Source organism: Microcaecilia unicolor, chromosome 4 (assembly GCF_901765095.1).
Source record: "Microcaecilia unicolor chromosome 4, aMicUni1.1, whole genome shotgun sequence".
Classification (NCBI taxonomy): Eukaryota; Metazoa; Chordata; class Amphibia; order Gymnophiona; family Siphonopidae; genus Microcaecilia; species Microcaecilia unicolor.
In genome coordinates this window covers 334,706,996-334,733,146 of record NC_044034.1, presented here as the reverse complement: position 1 = coordinate 334,733,146, position 26,151 = coordinate 334,706,996, and the positions used below count along the sequence as shown (strand labels likewise).

The window sequence follows — 26,151 nt, the reverse complement described above, 5'->3', positions numbered from 1 at the left end:
GGGGGCATCGACAGGAGTACTGAAGGCAGGAACATACTCAGCATTTGGCCAGGGATTGCCAGTGTACCATACTGCCACTATTTAGCCAGCACAGCAGCTTACTTCTACCATTGGCCAGTCATTCTCCAATGACAGCAGCAGTCCTATTGGGAGTGGCATCACTGGAGGGGGACCACCCCTAGCACATCGTTAGGAGGAAGTCCTGCTCCTGCAAATCCATCCTGTCCAGACTTCAGCTGCACCTCAACCCCAGTAAACTCCTATCAGGGGATAGGTGAAGGATTTGGAGGTCCAATAAACTATCAAAAAAACTTTCTCCTCACACACCAGCCCTTTTCCATCATGACAAGAGTGAAAGAAGGGGGGAGGAGGAGTCTCAGAGACCTCTGAATTACACCCTTGCTCCTGACAAACTTCTTCAAATCCATAAGTAGCTCAAACCTTTTAGAAAGGCACCCCCTGTGCTCAACAAAACTCAGTTGACAACTGGGCTTGGAGCTGTCTCAGTAAACAGATCAAAAGCTGCACAGTGTGTCTGCAAACATCCGCTGGAGACAGAGAAATACTGAGTATTTTAAGGCTGCATGGTGGCCTTAAGGGGTGAATCACAAAGAACTACCTTATTTCTCTGTCTTCATCTGCTGGTTTGAAGATATAACCCATTGGTTCTGGAACTGGTCTGGTACACAAGCTAAGGAAAAGTAATTACTAAACAACCATCTTACCTGTGCAAACTTTCTGATGATTTGGATTGCTCAGATAAAAAGTGAGATTTGTTCCTTGCGCTCACAGAACCTTCTGGAAATGTCCCTCTTCTAGTCCTGTGTTACTAGTGTTCCCTAGGGTGCTCTTACCTTTCCAGAACATAATTCAATGATTTTTTCCGATTTTCTGCATATACAGAAGGGCTGGAATTGCAGGCTACCAGGTTTGAAGCATCATGGAAAAGGTGAATGTTCACAAGGTCAAAGGCACTGTCCAAAAATAATTCAAAAAGACAAAGAGAGAGAGATATGGTAGAGACAAAATAGTAAATGGACTTGTCTTTATATGTTCATACAACAGACACAACAGCCATTAATTACCAGAATTCAAAATCATGGTGCTTTCCTAAACTGTTTAGACTGAGAAATATATTTGGGCATTACAGCTTTCAAAATCCTTCCTAGAAAAGGTTTTTTGCCTTGACTAAAAATAACATATAGAGAGCTGTATCAACATCATCTTCTACACATCCTCTAATAGTAAGGCTGTAAAGGGAATGATGTAGGAGTGTGAAGTATTGGGGAGAGTGAGATTTAAGGAATGGTGGAGGACTGCAAGCTGTAGGCAAAAGTGGAGGAACACAAGCTGTGGAAAGAGACATAAGGAGTGGTGAAGGAGCACAGGCTATGTATGTGGGGGGGGGGGGGGGGGGGGGGGGAGATACATGAGGAAGTAGTGTAGGGCAGAGGAGGAGCCCAGGCTGTGGATAGTGCTCTATGAAGTGAAGGAGAGGAATAATCATTTTCTCCAGTGAAAAATAACTTACTTTGCCCTCAGTGTTCAATCCTAAGCAACCACAGTAAGGCAGTTGTACAAAAGTCACTCATTAATGCTTCACTTTAGACCATATCAGCTGGTAAACAAATACCATTTATCTTGTAAAGGTGAGCAAAGGCCTATTCAGGTGTCAGAGATGAAGAATTAATGTGGTCTCAATACTAGCTTGCTGTTTGCTTGGGCCCTGCACACTCCCTTTTACTCCAAGGAGACGGGCGGAGGGTACCCAAGAGCAGGAAGAGAAGTGTTCCTAGTCCCATAGAGAATACAGCTGCCTATGTTTCATTTCTCAAAAGAAAACATGTCTAAAACTGTGAACGATTCCTAAGTACACACAGACACATCATGTAACTGTACCAATGTACTAACTTGCATAGGTCCCTTTCACATGTGTCAGAGTGCGAGTGGAGGGGTTGCCTAATGGTGAGTGCAGTGGGCTTTGGTTCTGACAACCTGGGTTAAATTCTCACTGCAATTCCTTGTGATCATGGGCAAGTTACTTAACCCTCCATTGCCCCGGGTACAAAAACTTAGATTGTGAGCCCTCTAGGGACAGTTACATGAGCTATACTCTATACACATGTGAAGGGCTATTCTATAATACAGGCACCTACATCTACATGCCCCTTGTGCATGTGAATGTCCTAGAATACTAGGACTTACACAGATAATTAGACACATCCACAAAGTGCCAGTAGGGCACTTAAGTGCTATTCTACGATTACCTGCTTAACTTGCATATTTGCAAGGGGGCCATACACAGGGATGCGACATGGGTGAGGGAGTGGTGGAGTAGCCTAATCGTTAGTGCAGTGCCACGAGAACCAGGGAATTGGTTTGATTCCTGCTGCAGCTCCTTGTGACTTTCTGCAAGTCACTTAACCCTCCTTTGCTCCAGGTACAAAATAAGTACCTGTATATAACATGTACCATGTAAACAGCTTTGATTGTAACCACAGAAAGACAATTTACCAAATCCCATCCCCTCTCCCTAACTTACAGAATACTGTAAGCTATACATGCCCCTGCCACATTTAGGTGCCCACACACATGCCAGATCTATGGCTAGTGTAACTGCAGCCAAGTTAATGTTAGACACACTGATACTGGGTTATACTAGTATTCTATAATAGAACCTGGGTTCCCTGGTTCCATTATAGCATAGGCTCTTATCACACTGCCTCAGGCACCTAAATGGAAACATCCAGTTGTACAATGTCCCCCATTCTGTATACTGAACATAGGTACATGTGACACTGCATACAAAAGGTTAAGAACTGAGGGACCGATATTCAGACCATGGGAGGGAGCCCGGCTAACTCCCGCGGTTGGCAGTCAACCCGGATATGCAATGCCAGGCCATTTCCGGTGACCGGCATTGAATATCTGGTTTATTTTTAGCCAGTTTAAAGTTAACCAGCTAAGCTGATATTCAAAGATAGCTGGTTAATTTTAAACCAGCTAAAGATGTACCAACTATTTAAACAGCCAGATGTGGCCACTTACAATAGCCGGATAGGGATTGAATGTTCAGAGATAGCCAGCTATATCGCACGATATAGCCAGTTATCTCCTAGGCTAGTGGTTCCCAAATCTGGTCCTGGAGGCACCCCAGCCAGTCAGGTTTTCAGGATACCCACCATATATATGTGTGGCATGTGCGTGTGCACAATTGTCAGAGAAGTCATGGCTGCACGGGGGAGAAAGCCAAACTTCTCCGACATGGATGCGCTGTGGCTGGCACAGCTCATCCAGGTGAATGAGAAGCGCCTTTTCCCCCGCCCGGGAAAAAAGCGAAATATTATTAAAATGGACCAAGGCTGGAAGGTCCTCCAACAGCTGTGTAAATACTTGTGTTTTCCTCTTTTTATACATGTCAAACTATTTTTGTTATTGTCATACATGTGGATGTTTGTTATGTGCGTGTAGGTGTTTTCTAGAAAGTAGGGGTGGAGCAATGGAGCACGACAGTATCATTGCTTGGTTTATACATAATTACATATGTACACATGCGCATATTAGCCACGCCGATACAATGTGCTTCCGAATGAATCTGTGCGCATGCGTTTCCTACTACGCTACACCAGATTAGCGAAACTTTCATGCATCCGACTTTTGAATACCGTACCGAACATTTCTGGGGTGTGTTTTTAGTGCATTCTTCGTTTTTTCAAATTCAGTAAGCACTTTTAAGTTTGGTTGATGCATCTGGGCCCAGGTTTGGGAACCACTGTCCTAGGCGCTAGCCAGGAATATTCAATGGGGGATAACTGGCTATCCCCCGTTGAATATCGACGGATAGCCAGTTAAGTGTCATTTAACTGGCCAGGCGCCATTCCAGGTGAGAAAACAAGAGAGGCTTGGCTGGGATACCTTTCTACTGGCAGTAAAGGACCTGTAATTTCGTGCTGTGGTAAGAGTTACTGAACATTTTTTAGAAATATATGGTAAACAGAAATTTGAAAACACACAAAGAATAGCGAGGTAGCTGAGCATAGTCGAGGGCACTCCCAGAAGGAAGAAATCAATAAGAGATAAGGCTCCAGGGGCACCTTGGCTATCATAGAGTGATTAAGAAATGAAAACTTCTTGATGAGTATAAAGCCAAGGAGCAGTGTGAAGGTCAAACTGGTTTTAGACATGGAAGAGCTCATATTTCTGGGGTTTTCATACTGGTTTCCAGTTCAGAGAAGATGACTTCTGAGCTTTTATAACCATTTATGGGGCAATACTCAGCTTGTTGCTGTTAGCATTTCTTTAAACTCTGGTCACCACTGGCTAACTTAGACCCAGAAAAATCCCCCTGATATTCAAAATCATTTAATTGTCCAGGAATGGCACCTGGATAGTTAAATGGCACTTAACTGGCTCTCCAGCAATATTCAATGGGGATAGCAGGCTATCCCTGAATATTCAGCACATAGCCAGCTATTGTAAGCGGCCACATCGGACCACGTAAATAGCTGGAATATCTTTGGCAAGTTTAAATTTAGTCAGCTATCTCCAAATATAAACTTAGCCATTTAAGTTTAAACCACCCAAAAATAAACTAGATATTCAATGTTGGTCACCAGAAACGGCCTGGCATTGAATATCCTGGCTGACCACCAACCGTGGGAGTTAGCTCCCTCCCACGGTCTGAATATCGGCCCCAAAAAGACCACAAAGATGTATATGATTGTATCTAAACTTGCTGCTGAATTTGTGGTTTTTAGCCATCTGTTATCTCTTACTTTCTAATTTAATTTATATTGAGATTACATTTTTCTTGTATGGATTAGAGCTCATTTACATGTTTATAAACAAATAGAAGTCTGTTTTGAAACTGTGTTTTTTTAATTGGCTTGTGGCTAGGATTGTGTGTGGCATGGATGTAAAGCTGGCCACAAAAAGAGAGGGAATACAGCATACAGAAGTAACCAAACAAACAAAGCAAACACTGGGCCTTCAGGATTGAGAAAAATGTAGTCCTTTATTTATGATGAAGACCCTTCCTTTATTTCATAAATAAAGGACTACATCTTTCTCAATCCTGAAGGCCCAGTGTTTGCTTTGTTTGTTTGTTTGTATGGATGTAAAGCTGGCCAGCACCAGCATGTATTGGCAACAAGTCCTATGCACTCCTATTATGTCTCATTATAATTGCTGTGCCACACGAGATAGGTAAAGGCACAGAACAGGTGACTTTTTGTTACTTAGAAGCTTGTAAATCAAACAAACAAACAAACCAACCAACCAATCAACCAGATGCCTTAGCCAAGACACTGAAATCAACACACTGCCAGAGTCATTCTTTTTTTTTTTCTTCTTTCCTTGTTTGGGGTGGAAAGGGATGGGAAGAGTACAGCAGTTTCCTCTTGTTCTCTTGGGCTTTAAGTTCAGACTGAGCTGGGGCTAAGATCTAACACCTTAAGCCTCGATTCACAACTACTCAGGGACTTTTTTTCTCCTCTATTTCATTTGCCTTTTCAGTTCGTTTTAGCTCAAGGGCATTTATGTACAGGAAGAGAGCCTTTTTCAAATGAAGGAGAGCTCTGGAATGAGGGGGCATATGACAAAGTTAAGAGGGAATAGGCTTAGGAGTAACCTAAGGAAGTATTATTTCACAGAAAGGGTGGTGGAGGCGTGGAATGGCCTTCCGGTGGAGGTGGTGAAGTCGAGGACTGTTCCAGAATTTAAAAAGGCATGGGATAAGCATGTGGGATCGCTTAGGAACAGGAAGAATTAGGGGTTACAGAGGATGGGCAGACTGGATGGGTCATATGGCCTTTATCTGCCGTCATGTTTCTATGTTTCTCCACTCCATGCCACTCCATTTGAGTCTTCTGCTTCTCAGGTCAGGCAGGGTCAAGAATGCTGTGGAGGCTGCATTTACTAAGGTAAGAGAGTCTGCCATTATTCAACAGCCCATGGTTGCAAGTTCTGAGGAGAACTAGTACATGGACCCTGGCTGAGGACAGTCATTGCACTGACTGAGCTAAAACGAACTGAAAAGGCAAATGAAATAGAGGAGAAAAAAAGTCCCTGAGTAGTTGTGAATCGAGGCTTAAGGTGTTAGATCTTAGCCCCAGCTCAGTCTGAACTTAAAGCCCAAGAGAACAAGAGGAAACTGCTGTACTCTTCTCATCCCTTTCCACCCCAAACAAGGAAAGAAGAAAAAAAAAAAGAATGACTCTGGCAGTGTGTTGATTTCAGTGTCTTGGCTAAGGCATCTGGTTGGTTGGTTGGTTTGTTTGTTTGTTTGATTTACAAGCTTCTAAGTAACAAAAAGTCACCTGTTCTGTGCCTTTACCTATCTCGTGTGGCACAGCAATTATAATGAGACATAATAGGAGTGCATAGGACTTGTTGCCAATACATGCTGGTGCTGGCCAGCTTTACATCCATACAAACAAACAAAGCAAACACTGGGCCTTCAGGATTGAGAAAGATGTAGTCCTTTATTTATGAAATAAAGGAAGGGTCTTCATCATAAATAAAGGACTACATTTTTCTCAATCCTGAAGGCCCAGTGTTTGCTTTGTTTGTTTGGTTACTTCTGTATGCTGTATTCCCTCTCTTTTTTACCAATTTTTTACCCAATCAGTTACTCCAGGTCCCACACCGAGGACACTCAATTTATCAGTCGCCTGTGCGGAACCGTGTCAAAGGCTTTGCTGAAATCCAAGTTTACCACATCAAGCACCCCTCCCACATCCAACTGTTTGGTCACCCAGTCGAAGAAGACAGTCAGATTCATCTGACACGACCTGCCACAAGTGAAGCCATGCTGCCTCAGGTCCCGCATTCCATGTAGTTCAAGAAATGACACAATCCTCCTCTTTAGAAGCGTTTCCATTAGCTTACTCAACACCAAAGTCAGACTGACAGGTCTGTAATTCCCAACCTCCTCCTTACTTCCACTCTTTTGCAAAGGAACCACATCCGCCCTTATCCAGTTCACCGGGACCTCTCCAGTTTCTAAGGAAGCATTGAAGAGGTCCATCAATGGAGTGGACAGAACTTCTCCGAGTTCCTTAAGCACCCTCAGGTGTATCCCATCAGGCCCCATCGCTCTGTCTACTTTTAGTTTGGCAAGCTCCTCACAAACCCAGTCCTCTGTAAACGGGTCTTGGTCTACCATACATCCATCCCCTTTAGCCTTTGTTTTCTGCAGCCCTACCCCCGGTCTTTCATTCGTGAACACAGCTAAAATAATCGTTAAGCAGTTCAGCTTTATCCTTATCTTCCACATATTTCTCTCCCTCTGCTTTGAGCCTCACAATGCTATTATGGCACTTCCTCTTGTCACTTACATATCTGAAAAAGGTCTTGTCCCCCAATTTTACCATATTAGCTACAGCCTAATGGTTAGTGCAGTGGCCTGAGAACCAGGGAAACCAGGTTTGATTTCTACTGCAGCTTCTTGTGACTCTAGGCACCCTCTAATGCCCCAGGAACAAAATAAGTACATGTATATAATATGAAAACTACTCTGATTGTAACTACAGAAAGGCGGTATATCAAATCTCAATCCATTCCCTTTCCCAGCCAAGAATGAAACTCAGGGGCATCTACTCAGAGGTATGTAGCACTACCAATGGGCCAGTCCAACTACCACTTATCTCTTAACAGGGTGCTACAGATTAAATGAGGGTCACAGCACCAGGGGCATCTGGATCTAAGAAGAGCATCAAACATGTAAATCTTTCCAACGGAAGAGAACATTTAGTATTTACCAATTCTGAATCCTCCAGCGACTTCTCATGTACCCCTTCCGTGTCCACTTAAACTACAGAAAACGGAACAGCAGTTAGAAAAGTGAGACCTGCAGATGTCAGTGTGCAATTCATTCAAGTTACATTATCAGAAGGGCCCAAACACCAGAGAGCACTACAAAGGCAATAGCTGCATCCCAGAAGGCTTTCACTTACATCTGGCCAGAAATCTGGAGCAAACTTTTCTTTCTCCAGTGTGGAAACTTTCTCCAAAGAACCTCCATATACTTGTATGCCATAGACCACCTGAAATTCCTTTTCTGTAAATCAAGGCATAGTTTGATAAAAGAACTAAAAGTCCTGGATGTCAAACAACCTGACTTTAGTAAAATGGGGGAGTACCTGAAGATAAAGCTGACAGGATGGGAGGCCATACAAGAAGCGGAAAGACAGTGGTTCAGGCTGAAAGGAGTTATATATAAGTACATGTTTTAGAAAAGTACTGTATTCTTTTTTTTTTGTTTCTATTCAGATATTGACATTATATTGTGACCCACTTTGTTAATCCTTTTGAAAGGCGGTATACCAAATACAGTGAAACCTCGGTTTTCATTGACTTCGGTTATCGTTGGTTTCGGTTTTCGTTGATTTTTTCAGTGAAAAATTTGTCTCAGATTTCGTAGGTTGCCTCGGTTTTTGTTGCTAATTTTGCGAAAACAAAGGGCGACCCACATGTTCTCCTGCTCATTGTGGCGCTGTTTCTCGTTGTGTGAGCATCACCCGCGCGTCTAACGCAACGCACGCAAGATAAAATCACATGTGCTCAAATCTCATTTTCCCTGTTAAGTATTTCCCTTGCTAATAAGTTAACCCTTTCCCTTTAGCTCCATCATGGGACTATATTTATTCTCTATAAAATGTGTTTTTGGTATGTATTTTGGAGTGTCTAGAACGAATTAATTGGATTTACATTGATTCATATGGAAATAATTGGCTCGGTTTTCGTCTGTTTCGGTTTTCATTGATTGTTTTTGGACGGATTATCAACGAAAACCGAGGTATCACTGTACATTGAAATAAATCCAGTGTAGAGTCCAGCACACAGAAAACATACAACCAGGTCAATGGTTGGCATAAGTGGGCATGCTGAAGTGCGCCATTCAACGCACACTACTGATAGTCTATAAAGTTGCATGTATTGCTTGACTAACATGCTCATGACATACCCATATTCTGCCCACATGTATGTCCCCTGACAATTGTTGGCTAAGGGCCCGATCCTATATTTGGTGCTGAACAAATTGGCACAAATTGAAAATGCACCTATGCATGTCCTATCACCCACTCCTAACCGGCTGCACATACTATAGAAGGATATATTTATCCACTTCTACCCTAGCTAAGATGATATTCAAGCACCTTTCTGACCTCATTTGCAAATTCCTTTAAATTAGCACCTAATTTTCTTACTCCTGTTGCTCTCTATCTATATATTCCATCTTAGCTTACATCCTATGCTGTATATTGAATTGTTTTACTGTGTATTGTGTTGACATTGGAATGTAGCATACTATGAGGCATATTTTCAAAGCACTTAGCCTTCCAAAGTTCCATTGAAACCTATGGAACTTTGGAAGGCTAAGTGCTTTGAAAATATGCCTCTATGCCATACTTTGCATTGCTGTTTGAATATTTTTACTGCTGTAATTGTCTATTGCTCATTTTTGACTTATTCTTGCTGTACACTGCCTTGAGTGAATTCCTTCAAAAAGGTGGTAAATAAATCCTAATAAATAAATAAATAAATAAACTTTTGGATTTACACCAATGCCCACATCCAACTTTAGGCATAAAACGGGTTATTCTTTAACACTGTGTATAAATTTTAGGTACACCCATGACATGCCCATGCTCCTCCCATGGCCACACCCACTTTTGAGATCCAAGCAGTACAATTTACACAAATTACTTTATAGAATATGCTTAGCGAGTAGTGCACATATTCTAATTAGTGTCGATAATTGCTTGTTAACATCCAATTATCAGTGCTGATTGGCTTGTTGTATGTATCAGAATATACCTAGATTTGCGCATACAACTCTAGTTGACTATATAGAATTTGCAGGTATGTGATTTAGGCATGCTGTTTATAGAACAGCGCCTAGCACTTATGCATGTAACTATCAATTATTGGAGCCAATCATGCATGTAAATGCTTCTATTCTAGAAACTAAGCGCACTATTGATGCTTCAATATAGACACCAACTTATAGAATTGCCTTTCACAAAAATAGTCAGGTGGGGTAATATAGTGTTTCACAAGCCAATTCTGGAGTACCCTTTACCCTCCCCCCTCCATCCAGATAGTCTGGTTTTCAGGATACCCACAATGAATATGGATTAGATACTAGATCTATAAGCAGTGAGAGCAGAGCATGCAAACCTATCTCATGTATATTCATTGTGAACATCCTAAAAACCAGGTGTCAACCTGAACTTGTAAAGGGCCACAAACCTGTCAGGTTTTCACAATACCCTTAAATTCTCATGAAATATATCTGCATGCACTGCCTTCACTTTATACAAATATATCTCATGCATATTCATTGTTTGTATCCTGTAAACCAGATTGACTAGGTCCCTCCATAAGCAGCTTGAGAAATACTGACATGGAAGAGAGGTTAAAGAATAAGACCAAAAGAAAGTTGAATCTGAAGGGCCCTGAGTGGAGTTCAGGAGATCTCTAGTTACCTCTGGGCACTTTTTCTCCTCTGACTGAACGATAAAAGTATTCTCTTTCATCTCACCAATATGGAAGAATATCTATAATCCTTTCCCTCTGCTTTGCCTTCTATCATTTTCCATTTCATGAAGCATGTTTATTTTGGAGTGATTGAAGTGCTTAACTCTCCTATTGTGTTTGAGGTAAATTTTGACCCCAGGGCACCTTTATGCAGTTCCTATGTTGGCACTAGAGGAAACAGCGAAGATACTTACCTGTAGCAGGTATTCTCCGAGGACAGCAGGCTTCATATTTACACACATGGGTAGACATCGATCCACATCGTCCAGTCCGGCATTTATGCCGAAGTTAAAAAAACAGAGCTTCCAGAACGGGGGAGGGGGTCATCAGAGTACAAGACCCAGGACCTCCTCCGGGGGGGGGGGGGGGGGGGGGGGGGGAGCTAGTTTAATATGGAAAGTCAAAGCATGCACATATCAACTCACACTTAGAGGGGGGGAGGGGTAGAGATGATAATGTTAAAGTTTGATAACGAGCTGTATCATACGGTTTAAACAGAGCTTGTTTAAAAACTCTGAATCTCTGTATATGCACCAGATTAACAATGTTATCTTTGAATTGTCATAAACAAAAAAAACTGTTGAACCTTATACTAAAAGGAAGGGAGGGCGGGGGGAGGGAGCGTCAAGGGATAAAAGAAGAAAATGACTTGATGTATGTGGACGGATTACAAGTTGTCTGTTGTATTAGTAAGGTTATTTGTTGGGCATGATGTCTATATGTTTTGTATAATACGTCAATAAACAAATTTAAACTAAAAAAACAGAGCTTTGTGAAGCGCGAGACACAGTCCACTGCTCATGCATGAGTGTCTTCCCGCCCACTGCAAGAACACGGTCCTCTCAGTTTAAGTGCAAAGCAAAAGAATAAAATTATGACAGAGATAACTCCAAGGGGAGGTGGGCGGAATTGTGAGAATATGAAGCCTGCTGTCCTTGGAGAATACCTGCTACAGGTAAGTATCTTCGCTTTCTCCGAGGACAAGCAGGCTTGTATATTCTCACACATGGGGAATATCCCTAGCATCCAGGTGCACCCAAAACAACAAACATTGGTCAACTGGGCCTCACAACGGCAAGGACATTACACAGATTAACCTGAAATCTACATACAATCTCTGAGTGCAGCCTGAAACAAAATAAAATGGGCCTAGGAATGTGGAGTTGGATTCTAGATCCCAAATAGATTCTGCAACACTGACTGCCCGAACCAATTATTTCGTCGCGTATCCTGCTCAATGCAGTAGTATGACGTGAATGTGTGGACTGAAGATCACATTGCAGCCTTGCAAATCTCCTCAATGGAGGCTGACTTTAAGTGAGCCACTGACGCAGCCATAGCTCTAACATTATGAGCCGTGACATGGCCCCCTCTAAAGACAGCCCAGCTTGGGCATAAGTGCAGGAAATGCAATCTGCCAGACAAATTGAGATGGTGTGTTTCCCGATGGCGACCCCCATCCTGTTGGGATCAAAAGAAACAAAAAGCTAGGCGGACTGTCTGTGGCCTTGTCCGCTCCATGTAGTAGACCAATGCTCTCTTGCAGTCCAAGGTGTGCAAGCTGCTTTCGCCAGGATGGGAATGAGGTTGGGGAAAGAATGTTGGCAAGATAATCGACTGGTTCAGATGGAACTCCAACACCACCTTCGGCAGGAACTTAGAGTGTGTGCAGAGGACTACTCTTTTGTGATGAAACTTAGTATACGGTGCATCCACTACTAAGGCCTGAAGCTCCCCGACCCTATGAGCTGAAGTAACAGCCACCAAGAAAATGACCTTCCAGGTCAAGTATTTCAGATGGTAGGAATTCAGTGGCTTGAAAGGAGCTTTCATCACTAGGGTGAGAACGATGTTGAGACCCCATGACACTGGTGGTCTGACATGGGGCTCTGACAAAAGCAAATCTTTCAGGAAACGAACAACTAAAGGCTGTCCAGAGATGGGCTTAGTTACACGTTGATGATAAGCACTAACTGCACTATGGTGTACCCTTACGGTGTCTTGAGGTCTCGAAGCAGCAATGCTTACCGATGCTCCCGATGCGACACTCAACGTCGATGCTGATGTCGACATCAAGGAACCGGACCTGGCTCCAAAAATCTTTTTGTGTTAGCCTCCCGGGAAACATGGGTTCTCCTCCTCATACGAAGACAGAGAACACAGTTAACAACACTATAGTCAGGCCCAAGACACTGTAGACACGAAGAATGGGTGTCTTTTCCCGAGATGGTCTGGTTGCACCAAGTATAACGTTTTAAGCCACTGGGAGTCTTCGTGGAAATTGATGGGAAGACCTTGCCGGCTAAATCAAAAGGCTCGATGGTGCCTGAAAAAGGGGCAAAGGCACGAAAAGAAAGGGAGTTTCCGACTGGAGTCAGGTTCTAAAAGCAGACCATGTTGAAAATAAAAAAAAAACTTAAACGTGGGCAAAACTTGACTAATAAAATAAAGGGTCCCTTTTTTTTTTTGAAAAGAAACAAAGTTGAAAGAAAAGGAGAAATAAAAAAGAAAGGCCGAAGGCACTCAAAAAAGCTCTTACCAGACGTGTAAAGAGAAAGCAAAAAGCGCAGCTTCTCTTCATGTGGAAAAAAATAAAACTGAGATGACCACGTTCTCGCAGCGGGTAGGAATGCACTCGCACATGCACAGCAGAGTGCAGCTCACGCTTCACAAAGCTCTGTTTTTTTACTTGGGCAGAAATGCCAGACCGGATGACGCGGATCGGCGTCTATACATGTGTGAGAATACACAAACCTGCTTGTCCTCGGAGAATAAAGTTTCTATGTTTTATGACATTTCCATATTTTGGGTGTATTTAAATCAGTAACTCAATAAAGATTAAATCTAGTCTTGTTTTTGTATCATAGTAGTTACTACCATGTATTATATCTGGGGTCATTTTTGACCCCATGTGTTGACAACATTTGTGATTTGCTGAAACACTTTTTGAATGCTATTTTTGGCTGTATCACTTATACTTTTACATAAGACAATATGATGAGGTAAACAACTGATGAAAAAGGTTAGCATATTTCCTAACTAGCTTGGTTTATGGGCAATAATGCTGGGGTCAGTTTTGACAACAAACAACTCACCATGCAGTCATGTCAAACACAACCGGAGGGCAAAGCAGTTTAGTTCTTCCCCTAATATGTCTTTATTAAATTTTTCATATTTCTGTCTTCACCTGTCCTAGGAGTTTTCCATCTTGCTCAGGAGCTACTTCCAAGGCACAAAATGAGCCCAGTATAGAAATGTGCCAAGTCCTCAGGAATGCAGCCCTATGAGATAAGGGCCTTTAAACAAGATTTTCAGTAAAGCACAAGAACTTCTTCACAGCACAAAACAAAATGATTGTTTACAAAGGCAAACTTGGAACATTGGTGCTAAGTGTGGAGGAATGTTTTTACAATGTTCTCACCTTGGAAATCATACTCCCACACATCATCCAGAGACCGATGTACAAAGTACAAGCTTCCCAAGGCCTGAACCAAGAAACAATGAGACATGGTTATGTGCTGAAATATTGTGTACAGCGAAGATACTTGCCTGTAGCAGGTATTCTCCGAGGCCAGCAGGCTGATTGTTCTCACATGTAGGTCGACATCCACGTCGGCCCAGGAATCGGCAAATTTTTGCAAGCAAAAAAGTAAAGTTTTGCCAGAGTCTTCTGGCGCGCGAACAGACTGTTGTTTACGCCTGCCAGATAAATGGCTTGGAGAAACATGCCGTGACAGCAAGCCCAAAGCCACATCTGGACGGCTTCCTAACACAGAGGGCAAGATCCGGTGCCCCCCTGCTTGTTGGTGTAATACATGGCAACCTGTTTGTCTGCCTGAATCAATATGATTTGGTTGGACAGCCGATCTCTGAAAGCATTTAGAGCGTTCCAGATCGCTCGCAATTCCAGGAGATTGATCTGAAGACCTTTTTCCTGAAAGGACCAGGCTCCTTGAATGTGAAGCCCATCTACATGAGCTCCTCACCCCAGGGGGGATGCATCCGTCGTCAGCACTTTTTGAGGCTGAGGAATTTGGAATGGACGCCCCAAGGTCAGATTGGATCGAATCGTCCACTACTGCAGAGAATTGCGAAAGTCGGTGGACAGTTGGATTACATCCTCTAGACTCCCCGCAGCTTGATAACACTGGGAAGCTAGGGTCCATTGAGCCGATCTCATGTGTAGACGTGCCATGGGAGTCACATGAGCTGTGGAGGTCATGTGCCCCAGAAGTCTCAACATCTGCTGAGCCATGATCTGTTGAGACACTCGAACTGTGGACACCAGGGACAGGAGGTTGTCTGCCCTTGTCTCGGGAAGATAAGCTCAAACTGTCTTTGCGTTCAACAGGGCTCCAATGAATTCCAACTTTTGCACTGGAGTGAGATGGGACTTGGGGTAATTGATTACGAACCCCAGTAGCTCTAGCACCTGAATAGTCATTCGCATGGACTGCTGAGCGCCTGCCTTCGAGGCGCTCTTCACCAGCCAAACGTCAAAATAAGGCAACACGTGTACTCCCAGTCTGCGTAGTGACGTTGCGACTACCGCCAGGCACTTTGTGAACACTCTGGGCGCAGACGCCAGACCAAAAGGCAGCACACAGTACTGAAAGTGCTGAGTTCCCAGCTGAAATCGAAGATACTTCCTGTGAGCTGGAAGGATCAAGATATGTGTGTAAGCATCCTTTAAGTCCAGAGAGCATAGCCAATCATTCTCTTGAATCATGGGAAGAAGGGTGCCCAGGGAAACTACCCTGAACTTTTCTCAAACCAGAAATTTGTTCAGGCCCCTTAGGTCTAGGATGGGACGCATCCCCCCCCCCCCCCCCCCCGTCTTTTTCTGCACAAGGAAGTACCTGCAATAGAATCCCAGCCCTTCTTCCCCTGGTGGAACGGATTTAACCGCATTGTGAGTTCCTCTGCAAGTACCTGCTTGTGCTGGGAGCTGCAAGACTGAGCTTCCAGAGGGCAATTTGGAGGTTTGGATTCCAGATTGAGAGTGTATCCTAACAGGACTATTTGCAGAACCCATCGGTCGGAGGTTATGAGAGGCCACCTTAGGTGAAAAAACATCAACCTCCCCCCAACTGGCAGTCGTCCGGTACAGACACTTTTATTGAGGCTATGCTGAACTGGAGCTAGTCAAAAGCTCGTCCCTTGCTTTTGCTGGGGAGCAGAATGGGCCTTAGCCGCACGCTGTTTGCGAGAACGAGCGCGCTAGGGTTGAGCCTGAACAGGCAGCTGAGAAGCAGGAGTGTACCTACGCCTATATAGGGAGCACTCCTCCTTCCACCAAAAAACCTCCTAGATGAGAAGGCAGTAGCAGAAGGTGCCCGGTGGGAGAGAGAATCCATAGCATCATTATGCTTCTTGATTTGATCAACTAGATCACATCCGCCATTCGCTGCTGGACAGAATGATCCAGGTCAGAGACACGCAGCCATGAGAGTCTGCACATCACTATACCCTGAGCAGCGATCCTGGATGTCACGTCAAAAGTGTCAAAAGTACCCCTGGCCAGGAACTTGCAACACTCCTTCTGCTGCCTGACCAACTGGCAAAAAGGATTGGCCAGCTTCGTAGGGAGTGCATCAACCAAGCTGGACAGTTGACGTATCGAGTCCCGCAAGTGTACGCTCATGAAAAGCTGGTATGACTGGATCTAGGCAGCGAGCATAGCAGCCTGATACGTTTTCCTCCCAAAAGAATCAAGAGTCCTAGCTTCTCTGCCTGGGGGCGCCGAAGCATAGTCTCTAGTACTCCTGGCTCTCTTGAGGGCAGAGTCCACCACCATGGAATTGTGAGGTAACTGAGACCTCATCAAGCCAGGTTCACCATGGGACCACGGGACCAGACAGAGGGGATGACCAGTTTCGCACAAGGACTTCCTTCAGTGCCTTATGCAGAGGAACTGTCACAGCCTCTTTAGGATGAGAAGAATAATCCAAGACCTCGAACATCTCAGTCCTGGGCTCATCCTCAACCTCCACAGAGAAGGGAATAGCCGTAGCCATTTCCCGGACAAAAGAGGAAAAGGACAGACTATCCGGTGGAAATAGTCTCCTTTCTAGTGGAGGGGAAGGATCAGAGGGAATCCCAAAGGACTCATCAGAAGAGAAGTACCTGGGATCCTCATCTGACTCCCATGAAACCTCCTGCTCAGTGCTTCGACACTGGACCTGCCTCGATGCTGAGGAACGATGTCCTCTATGACGATGTCGAGAGGCTGATGCCCGGTCTGACTGCGGCGAAGCTCCCTCCACCGACGTCGAAGGGGAGTCAACCTGGGTGGCAGTCGACGCCGCAGGTGGCATCGCGGTTGGGGACCTCACCACAGGTAAAAGGCCAGAAACCGCTGCAGCAGATGGTAGAGAAGGTGCAAGCACCCCCGACACCGAAGTTGACTGATGTAGCAGTCTCTCCAGAAGTTCTGGAAACAAAACCCAAATGTGCTCGTCGAGAGCCGCCATCGGAGAAGGCTGCGGGATCTGTGGGACAGACGTCAGAATCCGTGGAGGCTTGGGGGCCGGTACCGGGCTACTGGAAGACCGACGAATTGGCCCTCCTGTATCAAGGGGGAGCGATCCTCTCGGCGCTGACGCTTCTTGGGTGCCGACTCTCTCGACGCCCCGGAGCTCCCGGTACCATGTGTCGAAGGAGAACGATGACAGTGCTTCTTCACCTTCGCTCGACGCCCGTCATTGAGACTCCTCGGTACCGAAGAGGAGGACGTGGAATCCTCACGTCTCCTCGGGGCTGGGTCTGACGAAGGCCGGTCCCGGGGGGCCTGCATAACAGGAGGCCTCGAGGCAGGTGGAGACCCACTCGACGCCTCACTGCTCCCAGCACGTCTCTCAGTAGCCATTACCTTCCCTCCCGATGTCGATGCCAACGCCATCGATCTTGGTACCGATGTTGAAGGACCGGACTGAGCCACAAAACATTTCTCTCATTGGGCTTCTTGAGAGCTTGAGTCCATTTCTTCATACAAAGACACAGACTACAAGCAGCTGGGCTATGATCGGACCCAAGGCACTGGATATACCAGGCATAGGTATCGGTACCCGAGATAGTCCGGTTGCACCACGTACAACGCTTGAAGCTGCTGGGTGTCTTCGATGGCATGGAAGGAAAAACAGCTTCAGTGAAATCAAAAGACGTGATTGTGCCCTTGAAAAGAAGAAAGGCACAAAAGAAAAGGGGTAAGACCCGACTGAGCGGCCTAAAACACGGTCGCTTTCAACAAGAAAGAAAACTTACAAAACAGGTCTAAAAACTAAGAAAAATACGGGAAGGTAATTTTTTTTTTTTTTTTTTAAAGAAATGACAAAAAGAAAGTAGAAATATAAAGATAAATCGTCGAAAGACTCTTCCTGGGCCAAAAAACAAAGAGACGAACCGAAGTACGCTGTCTCTCCGCCACAGACAAGAAAAAACTGAGGAGGCATGATCACGCGACGGGCGGGAAGTTGTTCACGCGCCAGAAGACTCTGGCAAAACTTTACTTTTTTGCTTGCAAAAATTTGTCGATTCCTGGGCCGACCCGGACGTTGACCCACATGTGAGAACAAGCAGCCTGCTTGACCTCGGAGAATGTACTTCCTTCTGGTGAATCTATTCTGCATCACCCTTCCCAGCCTCCAGCATCATCCCCAGTAAATTGTCCAAACTACCTCCGACCCTCCCTCTCCCTTTCCATAGTGACCCCAGCCTCTGGTCTAGTCACAGACCCTTCCTCTATCTGCCAACAGTGACCCCAGGATACTGTCCGATCTACCAGTAACATATTCTCCCCTGCCCACAGTGATCCAAGCATACTGTCCAATCCACCACAGACCCTTCTCCTTGTCCACAGAGACCCTCACCATATTGTCCAGTCCACCCTGATTCTCCGCCCCCTTAACTGGTCCTCTGCTCTCATTGCTTGTGGATATAGTGCCTCAATGTGTCTGCAATGAAAGCAACCTGCAAAGTAAGACAGTTCAACACCACTGAAAGCTGGAGGCATATAGGAGTAAATTCTATAAATAGCGCCTAAAAAATTGGCGCTGAAAAAAAAATGCTTAAGCCATATTCTATAAACCATGCCTACACTTCATAATAGTTTATAGAATACACACAATTGGAGAGTCGTGCATAAATTTAGGCATGGCCATTTGCACCAATGAAAACGTGGAGCAAATGCCCGCACCTAAATTTACTGCATGCAGAGCACCATTATTCTGTAATTGCGTTTGTAACTCAAAGTCATGCCCCCGTTCTGCCCTGAAATGCCCATGACCCTCCCATTTCCGTGCCCCCCTTTTTTGGAATGCGTGTAAATTTTAGGCAAAGATCCTGCACCTAACTTTACACACACTGGTCCCAATTAAATTATTACTGCCAATAATTGCTTGTTTAAAAGCCACTAATTGGCTTATTGTTCCATTAAATTGTGCATACAAATTGGGAACGTGCCTAAATTTGCAAGTACAATTTTTGACAACTTTTACAGAATCAGGGGGATAACCTTACATCAGAATTGGACAATTCCTTTATTGAAACCCACTTCTCTTAAAAGATCTCTGCCTCCATGTTTTAAATAGCAAATCATACTCTGTTGGTAGATAAAGACTCAAGTTCCATCTAGTCTGCCCACTCTCTATTCCTGTCGCAATACAACAGAGCCTACTTGGCTCTCAATTCCTCGTAACTAGGGCCCTCTGTGTTTGTCCCAGCCTTTCTTGAATTCCATGGCTTTTTTTACCTCTACCACCTTTACTGGGAGTCCATTCTACGTATGCACCATTTTTTGTTAAATATTTTCCTCATATTCCTCCTGTCTACTCACTTGAAACTTTATATCATGACCTTATTCTAGAATTTCCTTTCCACTGACAACAGCTTACTTTGCATTACTAACCTTGTTGAGGTATCTGAACATCACTATCTTATCTCCATCTTCCTTAGTTCCTCTAAAACCAGGATAAGCACCTCCAGTCCTCGAGTACCAAAGGTACCAAAGGTTTTCAGGATATCCACAATAAATATGCATGAGATAGATCTGCATAAAAATGGAGTGCATGCAAATTTATCTCTTGCATATTCATTGTGGATATCCTGAGAACCTGACCCACCTGTGGCACTCGAGGAGCAGAGTTGCCTATCCCTGACCTAGAAAATAAATACCTAGGTCCTTGTCTCACATCAGAGATCTTATAATGCAGCTCCTACAAAACTTTGTGAGTCTACTAGGGACAGAGAAAGTACCTGTATGTAATATGTAAACCACTCTCGTACCACAGAAAGTTCAAATCCAGAAAAGTGGTATATCAAGAATCTAATAAACATAGCCCTCCTGTGGACTACATTTACTCTGTATCAGAATTTAGGAAAGTCTGAGACAAGAACAGGTGATTTCTGAGGAAGAGGAAGGATTTTAAAACTGAGAAGGTGGTATGGATGGGCAGACTGGATGGGCCATATGGTATTTATCTACCATCTTATTCTATGTTTATATTGGTCCAGAGAAGGGGGCTCTCAAACAGAACACAGAATACCTGGTCTGGATGTCTCACCACCCGAATAGATATTGGGAGTAGGAAATGCACTGAGACAGTTTTCCCTTCCCCTCCCTTCCTTTCTAAGTTTTGCATGTATTTAGGTGGACACAACCAACACAAATAAGTTGCAGATTTACATTGAGACTTTTTTCTGCTACCCTATGACTCAAACCCCAAACCTTGGCCCGCTGCTGAGCAACTCAAGTGTCTCACAGGGAAGAAAGGTACATTTCCTTCTGCAATCTTTTTTAGACATTTTCTTCAATGCATTGCTCTCTGACAATTTTTAATGTACTAACTGCCTGGTCCAGTGAGCTGATTAATTGGTGCTGGTGAGATCAATAAAAAACAGAAAATTAAAACAATTTTAAAGTGATTAAGTAGTTTAACACCTGTCTCCTATCATGTCACAGACAGAAGAAAAATAAGGACAGGTATGGAAGTGGTCTCCTGCAGCAAACAGGGGTCGAGTGATGTGAAAAATCACCAATCTAAGCTCAGAGTCTTGGGTAGGAGGCTGTCACTCATCCACACTCCGACTCCCCCCTCCCCCCCCACCATCAGCCTCTGACCCATAACTCTAAATGTTAGAAGACGCATAGCGGCATCTCACATAGCAGAATGCAAATTCAGATCCATAAGCATGCACCCTCAGTACCAGAGCTCAGTCTCAGACTAAGTAGGCATGAGAACTGCAACCTAACCCACAGAGGACTTCTTTTCCCCTCCTTCTCTCAGAGCTCCCCATTCTGCTCCACATCTAGAGGAGTTTTTCTCTTCTATTCTAACCCAAGGGCTCCCCACTCTGCTCCACACCTACATAAGCACATAAGTATTGCTATACTGGGACAGAACGATGGTCCATCAAGCCACTGTATATAGTGCAACACCAGGAAAAAAAAAGAAACAGTGATGCGTGGCCTCCTGTGCTATGCAAAACAAAGACAGCAGCTGCAAATTTCAAAAACTGATATATTCCAATTACTACATTAGAAATTAAATACAAATAAAGCAAAAACCAGAACATAAGGTGATATATTTTTATTGCACTAACTTAATACATTTTTTGATTAGCTTTCAAAGGCCAAAACCTCTTTTCTCAGGTCAGGGTGGCATAATGCTTTTATGGTATACTGTCCTGACCTGAGGAAGGTGGTTTTGGCCTCTGAAACCTGGTCAAAAATATATTAAGTTGGTCCAATACAAAAATATCACCTAATTTTCCATTTTTTATTTTTATTAACCTTTGGAGTAAACTAAGGGCCTCTTTTACTAAACTGTACTAGCAATTCCTGGCACGGCAAATAAGAGGAAGCCCATTCAATTCCAAATGGCTTCCTCTCATTTGCCACGCAAGAATTGCTAGCGCAGCTTTGTAAAAGAAGCCCTAACATGGCTACCACACTAATTTAATCTGAATTACAAATAAAATTATTTTTCTACCTTTCTTGTCTGGCCATTTAGATTCTCTGGTTTCTGCTTTCTTCTGTCTTCTCTTAACTCTATTACCAGGGTTTTCTGTCCATTTCTCTTTTTTTACTCTTTCCTGTCTTCTACACTTCCTCCACTAAAGTCATTGCTGAAACTCATCTTTCTCTTTCAGCTTTCTTCTATTTTTCTGCCTCTCTATCCATTTAGATTTTATTCATTCTTATAATCCAGTCTTTAAGCTCCTCCCCCCCTTTTTTTTTTTTACTGAATCTACCTACATTTTTCCATATATTTCCCTCACTCAGGCCCATCCATTCCCCCTTCTCTTTTTTCATTAACTTTGCTCTTTCCCTTTGTCATATAAAATCTCCTGTTTCTTTCTCTCCCCTTCTCCCCCCTCCACTATGCAGCATCTCCTCTTAGTATCTCTTTCTCTCCCCACCTGAATGCCATGCAGTATCTCCACTTATCTTTTTCTCCCCCTGCCAACCAGCATTGCCCCATCTCTCTCTCTCTCTTACTTCCCCCTATCCAGCATCATTCCATCTTTCTCTCTTTCTTCCCTGTTATCCAGAATTGTCCCATCTCTCTCTCTCCTCCATTATTCAGCATTGGTGTCTTTCTTTCTTTCTCTTCTCCCCCATCCAGAATTGTGATCTCTGTCTCTCTTCCCTCATCCATCATTGCTGTATCATTATCTCTCTTCACTCAATTCAGCTTCACCCCATCTAGCTCTCATCCCATCCACCTTCTCCCTCTCTCTCTCTCCCCCCATCCAGCATCTCTCCTTCTTTCTCCCTATCCAGAACCACCCTATATCTATCTCTCTCTCTTCCCCCATACAGCATCACCCTGTGTCTTTCCTGCCCCCACCCAGCATCATTCTGTCTCCCTTTCATCCCACCCATCTCTCTCTTCCCACCCACCATCACCCTGTCTCTATCCCCCATCCAGCAATTCTTAATCTTCCTCATCCAGCATCATCCCATCTCTGCTTCCATCATTATCCTGTCTCTCTCTCCCCCATCATCACTCTATCTCTCTTCTCCTCATCCAGCATTACTCTCTCTCTCTCTGCTACCCCATCCAGCATGGTGCAGTCTCTGTCTCCCTCCCCACTCCAAACCAAGTATCACCCTATCTCTCTACCTTTCTTCTCCCATCAAGCATCTTCTCTCTCTACTTTTCTTCTCCCATCAAGCATCACCTAATTTCTGAATCTCTTATCCCTTCCCCCTCATCGAGCATGACCCCTTTTGTCTGTCTCATAAGTACATAAGTATTGCCATACTGGGAAAGACCAAGGGTCCATCAAGCCCAGCATCTTGTTTCCAACAGTGGCCAATCCAGTTCACAAATACCTGGCAAGATCCCAAAAAAGTACAAAACATTTTATACTGCTTATCCCAGAAATAGTGGATTTTCCCCAAGTCCATTTAATAATGGTCTTCACCCCAACATCCAGCATCATCCCCTTTATCTCTTCCCCTTTCTCTCCTGATCATCTTTTACAGCTTTCAAGTTCAGTGGGAGAGCAGCACGGTATTAGCAGCAAAAACAAAGTGAAAGCATGCGCAGGACCATTTTCCTGTATGCGTGCATGCATGTGTGCGCATGCCGCTGCTGCTCTGCCGGTCACACTCTCTCTGATTCAGAAAGCTTGCATCAGAAGGGTCATGACCGGCAGAGCAGCAGCGGTGCGTGCAGGAAAATTGTCTCGCATGCTTTCACTTTGTTCTTACAGCTGATACCGTTGCTGCTCTGCTTCCAAACTTGAAAGCTGTAAGAAGATGATCAGGAGAGAGGGAAGGAAGACAGAATGGTGAAAGGAGTGGGCCCAGCAGTAAAAATAGGTGCTGTTTTTTTATCCAAATATGTTTAGGGGAGCAGTCACTCCCCCTGCACCCCCCCCCCCCTTAGCTACGCCACTGCTCCACACTCTGGTATAAGCCAAAGAGGTAGATAAGACAAAAGCAAGATACATTGTCTGTTGGAACCAGCCTTCTAATGCCTTGAGACATACAAGGTCCATGTAGCACGGTCTTCTGGACCAGTCCAGGAACAGAAGTTATTCTTTACAATATCTGACCTAGAAGAGGCCAGAGGAAACACATACACTACACTCAACTGGGGCCACACCTGAAGGAGGACATCCAGACCCACAATTCCCTACTCCTTCCAGTGACTGATAAACTCAGATACCTTTGTATTCTACCTTGTGGCCATCAAATCCATGATTAGATTGCCCCATTGACCCCTGATAAGAGTAAAAGCCTCCTCCAACAGCTTTCACTACACTGGATTCGGGGAGTGTCTGCTCAAGAAATCTGTTTCTACATTCTGTGTTCTGGCAATGTGGGTAGCCAACAAAGCCTGACGATGGGACTTGGCCCAGTACAACAGTGCTGCGCCAGTGCTACAGTCTTCATTCCTCCTGACAGTTGACACAGGCTACCACTGTTGCACTGGCTTCTGTTGTAAACAGAATACTAGTCATGATTGACCTTTACTCTGACCCAGTATAGTGATTCTTATGTTCTTGTGTTCTTATCATGACCACCTTACCCTGGAAAAAAGGGACTGAAGGCCTGCAGAGTGTTCCACATGGCTTTGGTGTGCAACAGTTGATTGGCCAGGATGGTTTGTTTGCTTACCATTGTCCCTGAGCCACTTGGTCATGATGATGCCTTCCCTAGCAACACAAACTGGCATCCATCATCAGCACTAATCTCTCAGGGGCTTCCGAATCCATGCCTTTTGCTCAATTTCAAATATCCAACCAATATTTCAAGCTGGTAAAGCCAGCATTGTCCATGAAAGATGAATCTTGTAACATTGAGACTGCACCTACCAGGAAGTTCAGAAGTGATCTTTGCATTGGTTACATATGTGAAGAAGCCCATGGCACTACCTCAACAGCCGCTGTCACAGATTCAAGAACTTGAATGTAATCCTATGCTTGTGGACTCCTCCTTGCTAGAAGTAATCAGATCTGAATCTAGGGGTTTAGTCTTCTCTGTTTGGGGAAGAAAACCTTCCGTTTCTTTATGTCAAAATGTACTCCCAAATATTGGAGATGCTGAAAACTTTTGTTTATGTCTCATGTTGGTTTTTTTTATTGTATTTCTTTTGTGAATTTTTATTATGTATGTTTATAGCTGTGATCCGCCGTGAACCATGGAATGTGCTTAATATAAATATTTTAAATAAATTAATAAACTGCTTTCCTTGAAGCTGACAACCCACCTCAGCGACTGCAACAAGTGCATCACATGTGAGGTAGTGTACCAGCCTTCTGCTTCAGATTTGGCCCTGATGTGCCAATCCTCTAAATATGGATGAACCAGTGTCCCCTCTCTGCGGAGTAATCAGACCACTACCACTAACACCTTGCGACAATGTGGCACGCTGAAGGGCATGGCCTGGAATTGATAGTGGTTCTCAGAATCGTGAACTTCAGGAACCGCTGGTGTACCTTTGAGATCAGATTGTCTGATTAAACTTGAAATCCAAGGAAGTTGAGAACTCCCCTTTGCACACAGCTGCTATCACTGAATACAAAGCCTCCATTTGGAAATGTGAAATCCTCAGCATCCAGTTTAGATCTTTCAAGTAAAGAATGGGCTAAAATAAGCCTTCTTTCCTCAGTACCACAAAGTAAATGGAGTATTGCCTTGTACCCCACTCTGCCTTGAGTACAAAAACTAGTGCCCCCATACTCAGCAATCTTTCCAAGCTTGTGAATACAGCCATTTTATTTTTGGCTGGAGTGTTGCAAGGGGAAACCATAAACAAATCTGCGAGGGGGTGGGAAAACTCCAACATGTATCCTCACCTCACCACATCCAGTACACCTTTGTTGGAAGTTATCTAGGTCCACGCCTTGAAAAACAGACAACTGTCTCCCTATCTGTTCTGCCAAGGAGGGGATCCACAGCCCATCACTGTGTAGCTCTATAGACTGCAGCAGCCTTTGAGCCATGTCCAACCTCTTTCAGGACAGAATAAAAGGAATTGGTCCAAGTAGGAAAATGAGAAAGTTGGGAAGACCCAGATGTTGAGTGTAAGGAAATCCTGGCCTTATCCTAGAACTACCAGGTTAGATTCTTTCAGATTTTTAACTAACTTCTCCAAGTTCTCACTGAACAGCACTTTTCCTCCAAAAGGAAGTCTGCTGAATTGTGTTTTGGAGACCATATTTTCTAACCAATTCCAGAGCCGCAACAGCTGTCCAGTTAAAACCATGAGTGCTATGCCCATGACCAAGGTCCTAATCAGATCATAAAAAACATTTACCATATAAGCCAAGCGTGCCTCCAGGTGAGCCATTCTCTGCAGATACTGATCCTCCTCCTCCTTTTATGAGTCAACCAGACCCTGCTGCATCCAGCGCAGACAAATCCTGGATACAAAAGCACTGCATACAGCACCTTAGAGCTCCAAGGCTGCCAACTCAAAAGCCTCCTTTATAATCCTATATATCCTTCAAAGATTCAACATCTACCACAGGAACAGTCATATTCTTAGCTATCACTGCCACCAAGGCATCTTCCTTTTCCTGCTTCAGCTTCTCCTTTTCCTTAGAACCACAGTACCTTAGTAAATGATTTTATCTAGTCCAAGCTTACCTGGT

General features: G+C 44.2%; 1 protein-coding gene across 1 annotated transcript in view; it reads right to left on the bottom strand.

The window, feature by feature from the left end:
- Nucleotides 1-26,151, bottom strand: part of LOC115469426 (inositol polyphosphate-5-phosphatase A-like) — a 110,253-nt gene that overhangs the window by 36,211 nt on the left and 47,891 nt on the right. Inside the window, exons 5-8 of the mRNA XM_030202055.1 lie at nucleotides 13,964-14,027; nucleotides 7,956-8,059; nucleotides 7,761-7,813; nucleotides 855-974 (exon numbers count right to left, since the gene is read on the bottom strand). Coding sequence (XP_030057915.1) covers nucleotides 855-974; nucleotides 7,761-7,813; nucleotides 7,956-8,059; nucleotides 13,964-14,027 — 341 coding nt within the window. The remainder of the gene's footprint in view (nucleotides 1-854; nucleotides 975-7,760; nucleotides 7,814-7,955; nucleotides 8,060-13,963; nucleotides 14,028-26,151) is intronic.